This window comes from Urocitellus parryii, chromosome 1 (genome assembly GCF_045843805.1).
Source record: "Urocitellus parryii isolate mUroPar1 chromosome 1, mUroPar1.hap1, whole genome shotgun sequence".
Taxonomy (NCBI): Eukaryota; Metazoa; Chordata; class Mammalia; order Rodentia; family Sciuridae; genus Urocitellus; species Urocitellus parryii.
Genome location: NC_135531.1, coordinates 45,778,829 through 45,789,143, shown reverse-complemented (window position 1 = coordinate 45,789,143; position 10,315 = coordinate 45,778,829). Strand labels below are relative to the sequence as shown.

Below are 10,315 nucleotides of genomic sequence, written 5' to 3'. Positions count from 1 at the left end.
TACCAGGGGACACCAGGGATATGTGCATAGAGCAAAAAGACCACCTGACACTAGGGCAGCTGCCATTTGAAAGCCAAGAAAAGAGGTCTTAGCAGAGACCAGATCTGCTCCAGTTTTTCTGTGATCTTTGACTTGCAGTATCTAGAATTCTAAGAAAATTAACATAGATTAGATGATCTATGAAAAATATAGAGAACAGTTACCTAAATTCTTCGGGCTCCAGTTAGTTCTCTGTGATTTTTGACTTGCAGTATCTAGAATTGTAAGAAAATTAATTTCTGATGTTAAGATACTCAATCTAGTCTTTCAAGGTGAGAGAAAAAAACTTTGACTGCTTTCTTAGTTGTTATACCATCATTTTTGATCTGGATAGCTGATATAGGTCTTTTTTATCTTTTCTTAAAAGTGACTTTGCAATTCCCTTACAATTTTATATAAATTTTATAGTCAACTTATAAATTTTAAATAAAGCCCTACTTGGATTTTTGGCTATCTCTTCACTAAATCCATATATTTAAAAAGAGATCATTGTAATTAAAGCTTTAATACCAATGGCAAATGTATTTCTTTACTTTTTATTCTAAAGACCCCAATTTTCATTCTTTCCACATGGTGGCACCACAGCCCGAAAAATCACATCTTCACAGTAAGAGACAAGAGATACCATAAGACTTAAACAGGCCTAATATTTTATTAAGTGCCTTCATATTCATAAAATGTCCAATAGTCTATCAAATACTAAAGCAAATTTGAATAAAGCTGAAGAGCAAAGGTCATCCTTAGCTTCATGAATAAAGGGAAAGCTTAGGTAATTCTACATTTCCACTTCCAGCTCCTCCCTTTATTCAAGCCCTGATAATCTTGGGGTTAAAGTCTGTTGTCACTATGACAAACATGTCTGGGCTTGCTCTGAACTGTGTAAGGCACCATAAAGGAAAGTGACAGAAAAGACTTTTCCTTTCTATTTCATAATGCCCATAAAGCCTCCTTCCCACACTGTTAGAAGTTTTGAAATAGAATGCCTTTGTAAATGTTTGATTGATACCCCATATACCTAAATTTGATAGTGGACTGGAATAGACCCTTATTCTAAGTACTTTTAGTGGATTACTAATCTGATATCCCAAATTTCTCTGGAACTTAGTAACAAAAACTGTTTTAACTAGATAAGAAGATTCCCATGCACTTGAACTAACATAGATTGGCTGATCTATGAAAAATATAGAGAACAGTTACCTAAATTCTCTAGGCTCCAGTTTTCTCATTTGTAAAATGGGAATAATGTGGGAGACCAGACTATGCTACTTCAAGATATGACCACAGGAGACCAGAATATGTCACCTAAGGTACACTTCTGGAATCAGGATTATTTTGATATAATTATTTAAAGAAATGGCAGGCACAGAAGAAGCCCTGAAAATGGCATCTTACCATTTTTAAGATAAATTCACATTTATTAAAATAAACCTCTACTCTTAAGAGCATCTCCTTTATACCAAGAAGAAATTACTCTAAATCAGAGACTTAACAAAGAAATAACAAACCTCACTCCTATTTACCATAATTTTACTGGTTCCCTTGGCTTGCTGCTTGTTGTAATCGTGGCATTTAAACCCAAATTCTAAGCCGTATCTGAGGTACTTATTCTCTATGTATTTTTCACATGTATGAGATATATACGTCGATAAACTTATTTTTTATTCTTGTAATCTATTCTGTTTCTGGGGCCACAGCCAGAACTTAGGTGGGCAGAGGGAAAATTATTTTTTCTTTTTCAACAATAGCAAGACTTTTCCTTCAGAATTGTTTTAGGATTACATAAGGCATTCCAAAATATTGAAGAATCTTCAATAAATATTTACACTGCTTCCATCAGAGCGAAAACAATAAAAGGTGTACTTCCAGGTTAGTAAAACTAAACAGCAAAATTTGGAAGCTAAAAATTAAGCCATGTTTTAGCTCTTTCATCTAGACTGTTCCTTTCACCTTACAAATCCCCCCTCCGGAAGACTTGAAAATTCAACTCTCTTGGCATCGGGGCTGATACATGACTTACTGAGCCATTTGAACCACGCACTTTTAATAGCCCACTCGGAATAAGTCATAGATGACTTTGATTGCAAAATCCTAATTAGCACGGGGCACACTTTTACCATCACTGACAAAGCCCTCATTGTCCTTTACTGCTGCCTATTCAGACCGCTAACCGCATTTCTGAGAAATTCCACAGGATGGCGCCCTTGCTTTCGGTTCTTTAGACAACCCGAGAACCAAGGTTTCCCAGGGAGCCAGCAATCCTCTCCAAGGTTAAGGGCTGACCTCCGACAGAGGATCGCGCTCAAAGGTGATGGGAAGAGGCTAGACGGACCTCAGGTGACCCTCGTGATCCCAGTCTGAGAGGTGGAGTTCCCTCTCATTCACAAACCGTACTGAGCTCGGAAAGTCCAGCTCTTTGCCCTCTGGCCTTTCACTGGCATGACCCTGCACACTGCCCCCAGCAAGACCCCAACAATTTCTGGCAGCAGCTCCAAGTCTTCCGATGGCCAGGTGCGGCCTCGCGTGACTGTGCAATGGACGCCGGCACTCACATAATGACACAGGTGTCAGGTTGCGGGCAGGTCAGGAAAAACGGGACGGGGGAGGCATTTACTTCAGCCGCCAACGGGCTCCGGTCAACTCGACCGCCCCGCCACCCGGCGGCCGGGCTGGGGGAGGGGCCGGGCGTCGTCCCTCGGGTTTCTGTTTTTAACACCAAAGCTCGGAGCATTCGAAGAACCGAGTGGCGGTTCGCGAACCGCCGGACGCCTCTGCCCGGCCTCCGGGTCGGTGCTAGCGCCCCCTGAACGCGCGTCTCAGCAGCGCGGTCCCGAAGGCGAACCCGAGCGACCAGCATGAACCTTCCTCCAGGGCCGGAGCGCCGGGGCAGGCGATGGGCGGGGCGTCGTCCGTGACGTCGTATCCCGATTTGGGTGCCGCCCCCTTTCTCCCGGCTCATATATAAGGCTTCGCCCGGCTTTCTCACTCGCACAAGTGGATGAGGGCTTCGGGCGCGGGTTGGCTCTAGGGACTGGGGCTCGAGGAAGGTCAGGGCCAACTCGAAGGAGTGTTCTCGCCTCGGAGGCGGCGGCAGGCGGTGTCGGGCAGAGAGGCGACGATGGAGCTCTTGCGGACTATCACCTACCAGCCGGCCGCCAGCTCCAAGATGTGTGAGCAGGCACTGGGCAAGGCTTGCGGCGGGGACTCGAAGAAGAAGCGGCCGCAGCAGCCCCCCGAGGAGCCGCAGCCCCAGGCCCAGGTGCCCCCGGCGGCCTCGCACCACCACCACCACCACTCGCACTCGGGACCCGAGATCTCGCGGATTATCGTCGACCCCACGACGGGGAAGCGCTACTGCCGGGGCAAAGTGCTGGGAAAGGTGATGAGCGGCGGGCGCCAGACTGCCGGGCGGGAGGGAGAGCTGCCTGGGCAAACCCGAGGCGGGAAGGACCGCGCGTCCCCGCTCCCGTCGCTCCTCAGGGATCTGGTCCCAGAGCCACAGGGTCCTCTCACCTGCCCTCCTCTAGCTTTTGTGCGCTTAGGATCGGCTACTCATCAGCAGGCGAGGATGTGTGTGCCTCCCGCGGCCCCAAAACATTCATCTCAAGTCTAGGAGCAAGGTCTTTCTCTGCCGGACCTAGTCCCTGCACCTGCTCCCCAGAGAATTTTTCTGACATGTCGCTTAAGACATTATTTTTTTCATCTTTCCCCATCCCAACCCCCCTCCATAAAGCTCTCCTTTGTAAAGGAAGAAGAGAAACTGTTTGGACTGTTTTTAGGACTGCATTTCCCTTAGTGAAGGACCTTTAATAAAGTGGACTGTATTTCTGTCCACCCTCTATTCCCTACATTTCCCCTGTTTTTATTTTTAAATTTATCCATTTATTTATTTATTTTAAACGTCGGCCCTCCATTTTTCTTCCATGCTCAATTCCATCTCGGCTTTGTTTCCTTTCAGGGTGGCTTTGCAAAATGTTATGAAATGACAGATTTGACAAACAACAAAGTCTACGCTGCAAAAATTATTCCTCACAGCAGAGTAGCTAAACCTCATCAAAGGGAAAAGGTGTGTATGACTGTTGAGCAAAGTATTTTCTTTGTGTGCCGGGGGATGGCCCTACCCTGTTAGGAAAATGTCTTCTGCATGTGTAAGCAATGCTTTTCAGAGATGATGGGAGGCTAATAAGCCTTATCTTGCTTTTTCTTTTAGATTGACAAAGAAATAGAGCTTCACAGAATTCTTCATCATAAGCATGTAGTGCAGTTTTACCACTACTTTGAAGACAAAGAAAACATTTACATTCTCTTGGAATACTGTAGTAGAAGGGTAAGAGCTAACTCCTTTTCAGTACCTTTATTTCTTGAAAACTGATGTGATGTTCAAGTTGCATTTTACCTGGGATTTTAACTGTGGAATTTAATTATTATACCACTTTAATCATTCATCCTGCAAAGGGAAATGACTGATTTTGGTAACTTTCTTTGACAGATCCTCTTTTTTTCCTTCTCTTCCTAGTCGATGGCTCATATCTTAAAAGCAAGAAAGGTGTTGACAGAGCCAGAAGTTCGATACTACCTCAGGCAGATTGTGTCTGGACTGAAGTACCTTCATGAACAAGAAATCTTGCACAGAGATCTCAAACTTGGTAAGCTTTTGACTTCAATATAGACCTAGAAGTTAGAGGTGCTATTCTTCATTTTACCTACAAGTGTTCTTAATTGGGATCTAGCCTATGTAAGCCACCCTTGAATGGATGACTTAATTGAACAACTGACTGGCTACCTCCAAAGCAGATGTGTGTGTGCTTGATTAGAACATCTTTTCAAGGGGATTAACGTTTTCTTTTGTTTATCATCTAGGGAACTTTTTTATTAACGAAGCCATGGAACTAAAAGTTGGAGACTTTGGTTTGGCAGCCAGGCTGGAACCTTTGGAACACAGAAGGAGGTAGGAATCAATCAATCAGACTTATCCTATTAGCATTTCATGGGGACCAAATATGCTTTTATGATTTTCCAATTAATATTTCAGAAAAGGCTATTAAAATTTGTAAACCACAATAATGTTAATTTATTGAAAGAATTATTAAGGGCTCAATATGGATTAGACAGGGTATCATATGCCTATAAGCTGATAATTAAAGAAAACAGAAAAGTCTTATATTTTCCTGAAATGTACAAAAATGTCACACTGTCCCTGTTCTCATTTCACTAAAAATACTTGGTCATGTGGACTGCAAAAATTATACTGGTATTAAAAAAATTACCAACATCACTTGATTAAATGTCAGTTGTTTAAATATCAAATGGAAATTTAATATAGTCCTTTTAAGGTTTTATTCCCCATTGAGTTAATTCAGAGAAATAAGTTTAACAATGGAATATTTCTTAACAATATTTCCATATTTTGTTTTTCCAGAACAATATGTGGTACCCCAAATTATCTTTCTCCTGAAGTCCTTAACAAACAAGGACATGGCTGTGAATCAGACATTTGGGCCTTAGGCTGTGTAATGTAAGTAAATGCACCAGAATGATTAAAAAGCAACCGTGGTTTAGATTTTAATGTTTTAAAGAGTTCCTTTAGGACCATTCCTAAAGATGTTTCTTTTCACACAGGTACACAATGCTGCTAGGAAGGCCCCCATTTGAAACTACAAACCTGAAAGAAACTTACAGGTGTATAAGAGAAGCCAGGTATACAATGCCATCTTCATTGCTGGCTCCTGCTAAGCACCTAATAGCTAGCATGTTGTCCAAAAACCCAGAGGATCGTCCCAGTTTAGATGACATCATTCGACATGACTTTTTTTTGCAGGTTGGTACACTCACTGTCTTATATATTTTCTGTTACATGTTATTGATGCCACTTACCTGAAAGGTTACTGAGGTCTTTTCTAATACTCCACAGGGCTTCACTCCAGACAGACTTTCTTCCAGCTGTTGTCATACTGTTCCAGATTTCCATTTATCAAGCCCAGCTAAGAATTTCTTTAAGAAAGCTGCTGCTGCTCTTTTTGGTGGCAAAAAGGACAAAGCAAGATATATTGACACTCACAGTAAGTTATAAGACTTCTCCCTCTTTCTGTATTCAATATTACACCTACATTTGATAAATATGTTAAAGAGACTTTTATGGGAGTATAATTCAGTCAGTATGTTTGTATACTATTGACCTTTGACATTTATGGCATAATAAATCCACACCTTGAGTCGTGATTAAATAGTTTTTTGTTTTGTAAACACTAAAATGTGCTTCCTGCATGATTGCATTTGATGGCAATGATAAAATGTTGTTTTTGCCTTGGATGCTCATAAGCTAGTTAACAATACACAGGCAGGAAATATGTCTAGCTTGGTTCCTACCTTGTTAAAATAGACTGACCCTCTTAATTTTTTCCCTTGATTTACAGATAGAGTGTCTAAAGAAGATGAAGAAATTTACAAGCTTAGGCATGATTTGAAAAAGACTTCAATAACTCAGCAACCCAGCAAACATAGGACAGATGAGGTATGTTGGGAAAGAATGAAATATATATAAACACTCTTTAAGTCATTTCCACTCTTTTCAACTGGCACTTGTTGTGGCTCAAGCATGTCATATTTACTTAAGATTTTTTTCCAACTTCTGAAAGGAAAGATAACATCTTTTAGTTTAACAATGCATGCAGTTGAGTTACTGCTGTATCTTTTATCTGGCTTGTGTCCATTGCTTTTTGATGAGCTTTTCCAGCAATTGCCACAATGTCATCCTAACCTGGAATTTCAGCCTTTAATTGATTTAGATACTTGACTTATTGCATGACTCTTCTCTTTTTTAAGGAGCTCCAGCCACCTACCACTACAGTTGCCAAATCTGGAACCCCCGCAGTAGAAAACAAGCAGCAGATTGGAGATGCTATTCGGATGATAGTGAGAGGGACGCTTGGCAGCTGCAGCAGTAGCAGTGAATGTAAGTGGTTGTTTATTATATTTTAAATAATAAAACTACAGTGCTAACTTCTAAGTAACTGAAGTCAATGTATTTTGTAGCTGAATTTAACATAGAAGAAGCAGATTAGAGGAATTGGGAAAAGATAGGGAATAACCCTGAGTCCTGTGTATTTAAAATTAGTTAGTGAAAGGAAACTTAGAAACTACCAGAGCCCAAGGTGTTATTGTTAAAGGTTTTGTGACTTATCTCCCTCTAACTTTTCAGGCCTTGAAGACAGCACAATGGGAAGTGTTGCAGACACGGTGGCAAGAGTCCTTCGAGGATGTCTGGAAAACATGCCAGAAGCTGACTGCATTCCCAAAGAGCAATTAAGCACGTCATTTCAGTGGGTCACCAAATGGGTCGATTACTCTAACAAATATGGCTTTGGATACCAGCTCTCAGACCACACTGTAGGTGTCCTTTTCAACAATGGTGCTCACATGAGCCTCCTTCCAGACAAAAAGTAAGTGGATCCAATTAATGAAGACTGATTTTTTTTGTCTACTCTTAACACTAAAGAAATCTGAAGACAGTGACTAACTGCTTCTGTCTTTCCTTTTCTTTTTTTCCTGATTTTTAGAACAGTTCACTATTATGCAGAGCTTGGCCAGTGCTCTGTTTTTCCAGCAACAGATGCCCCTGAACAATTCATTAGTCAAGTGACGGTGCTGAAATACTTTTCTCATTACATGGAGGAGAACCTCATGGATGTAAGTACTGTGCTTTGAAGCAGTGATATTTGAAGTAGTCCACAAACCGGTAGCATCTGCATTATTTACTACTTGATAGAAATAGAGATTCTCACTATCCTAGATCTACTGAATCAGAATCTCTGGGAAGTGGAACCAGGAATCTTCAGGCCATTTGGATGTTTACTTAAATTTGAAAGTCATCTTAGAAGAATAGAATGTACACTGGAAAATTTTCATATGTATTAACACCCTCTTCTAATCTTTTCTAGGGTGGGGATATCCCTAGTGTTACTGATATTCGAAGACCTCGGCTCTACCTCCTTCAGTGGCTAAAATCTGATAAAGCCTTAATGATGCTTTTTAATGATGGCACCTTTCAGGTAAATGAACCCTTTATAGAAGTACATGTTCAGGTCCTTAAAAAAGTTGGTATTTACCTAACCAGTTTAATTTTTGACTAAACTTTTTAAATTCTCGAATATTTAGAGATATCTAACATCTGTGTTTATTTTTTAAGGTGAATTTCTATCATGACCATACAAAAATAATCATCTGTAGCCAAAATGAAGAATACCTTCTCACTTATATCAATGAAGATAGGATATCTACAACTTTCAGACTGACAACTCTGCTGATGTCTGGCTGTTCATTAGAATTAAAAAATCGAATGGAATATGCCCTGAACATGCTCTTACAGAGATGTAACTGAAAGAAAGACTTTTCCAATGGACCCTATGGGACTCCTCTTTTCCACTGTGAGATCGATGGGGAAGCCAGTAGAATGATCTAGAGTATGTTGAAAAAGATGGACAGGTGGTGGTACGAAAACAATTCCTCTGTGGCCTACTGGACTGTGTGGAACCAGACCAGGCTGAGGCAAACACTTCTTGACTTTGGACAATCCAAGAGAGAATCAGAATGCAGTTTCCTTGAGATACCTGTTGTAAAAGGTTTTTCAGTCAATTTTGCAGAAAGATGCATTGACTCTTAACTTCTCTCTGTTGAGAGCATTTCAGCCAGAGGACTTGGAACTGTGAATATACTTCCTGAAGGGGAGGGAGAAGGGAGGAAGCTCCCATGTTGTTTAAAGGCTGTAATCAGAGCAGCTTTTGGCTGCTTAACTGTGAACTATGGCCATACATAATTTTTGTTTGTTTGTTTATTTTTGAATACACTTGTGGCTGGAAAAGTGCATTCCTTGTTAATAAACTTTTTATTTATTACAGCCCAAAGAGCAGTATTTATTATGAAATGTTTTTTTTATGTTGACCGTTTTAAACTGTTGGCAATAAAGAGTATGAAAAAACAGAAATAGTGGTCTTTGTCTTTAGTAAAATGCATCACCGCACATCTCATTCTATAGTCAATTCTTGGGACTGTTTAGCTTGACATTAGGTACAGAGGCACACTAGAAAGTGTATTTATAAACATAGCTTCTAGGAAGTCAGTCTTCAATTTCTGAATTATAAACTTTCTTGAGAAGATTATAACAAAAATACTATTTATTTCAACTAAACTACTGGCTTCTACTAAATCTCAAACCAATTTCTCCCTTAAGTATTTCCTTAAAACTCTTTTAACTTAGAACCGAAAGGCAAATTAATCCTGTATAAACAGACCTCTGTTATTAGGTGTCAAGAGGCACAGGAAGTTTATCTTATCATGAGCAAAATTCTATGCTTTATAATATGCACACCATCTAAATGTATTACTCAGCTTAAACTTGCCTAAACACTTCCAGTGCCACTGGCAATAGTAGGACATAATTCCAGTAGTAGGAAATGCTTTAAAAGCAAGTCATTTTATTTTCCTTTTGGGTTTTGGTGGTTGAGAAGAGGTATGGGAACCAAATTATGTTTCAGGGCCCAATTTTTAAACTGTTAAATTATCCAAGAAGCAAATCTAATGATATGGTTTTCTCTTTCAGTACAATGTACTCTTTAACAGGTATAAAGAAAAGCTGCTCATCCTGTTACTCTGAACTTATAGTGACCTTCATAAGATGTAAATAATTTCTTTGTTCAATTGTAATTCCACTAGAAGGAAAATACTATCATGTGGATTAAGACTATGTTTACATTTGGTCTTACACAGGGTAGTACAGAAATGATAGTTGTACACTTAAATTTTTCTCAAATTGTTACAAACTCTGCACTTTGCATACTTTGTTATTCAAAATCAAATTTGTCATGAGCATTTTACCAGTCTTACATTAATTTCTGTTGGCCAGTGTTCTCTAGCCATGTACACAAAGTCAGGCTTTGTTAAATGGTTTATAGTAATAGCTGAAGAAAATTCAGTAAAAACTAGGTATACAAAAGTAGAATCTTATTTTTTGCTAGCAGAGAAAACTTCAAAAGAATTTGCAGAAAGTGAGAAATGGTGTTCCTTTTGAGATTCACACTGTAGTATTGTGTTTATTTTTTTTATGGTTTCAGAACATGCTTACCCATCATTGTCTACTAACGTTTTCTGGATGTATTTGGGTGTCCTTGTATGAAACTAAGTCAGCCTAGCCTAAGCTGAATCAGATACAGGGCCTGTCATTGGCAATGTAGAGTGAATCTGAGCCTCTACCTGCCCTACAGGAAGTCACAATGGAGTGGTAGAA

At 40.0% G+C, this 10,315-nt stretch overlaps 1 protein-coding gene across 1 annotated transcript; it reads left to right on the top strand.

Moving 5' to 3' along the window:
* The first annotated feature begins 3,046 nt into the window (after window positions 1-3,046).
* Plk2 (polo like kinase 2) lies at window positions 3,047-8,969 on the top strand. The gene is made up of 14 exons (XM_026385926.2): window positions 3,047-3,415; window positions 3,995-4,102; window positions 4,247-4,363; window positions 4,553-4,682; window positions 4,897-4,984; window positions 5,456-5,551; window positions 5,656-5,854; window positions 5,948-6,095; window positions 6,450-6,547; window positions 6,859-6,988; window positions 7,235-7,475; window positions 7,593-7,722; window positions 7,974-8,084; window positions 8,222-8,969. The coding sequence occupies exons 1-14, from the start codon at window positions 3,155-3,157 to the stop codon at window positions 8,411-8,413; spliced, it is 2,049 nt and encodes a 682-aa protein (XP_026241711.1). The 5' UTR covers window positions 3,047-3,154; the 3' UTR covers window positions 8,414-8,969.
* The last annotated feature ends 1,346 nt before the right edge of the window (window positions 8,970-10,315 follow it).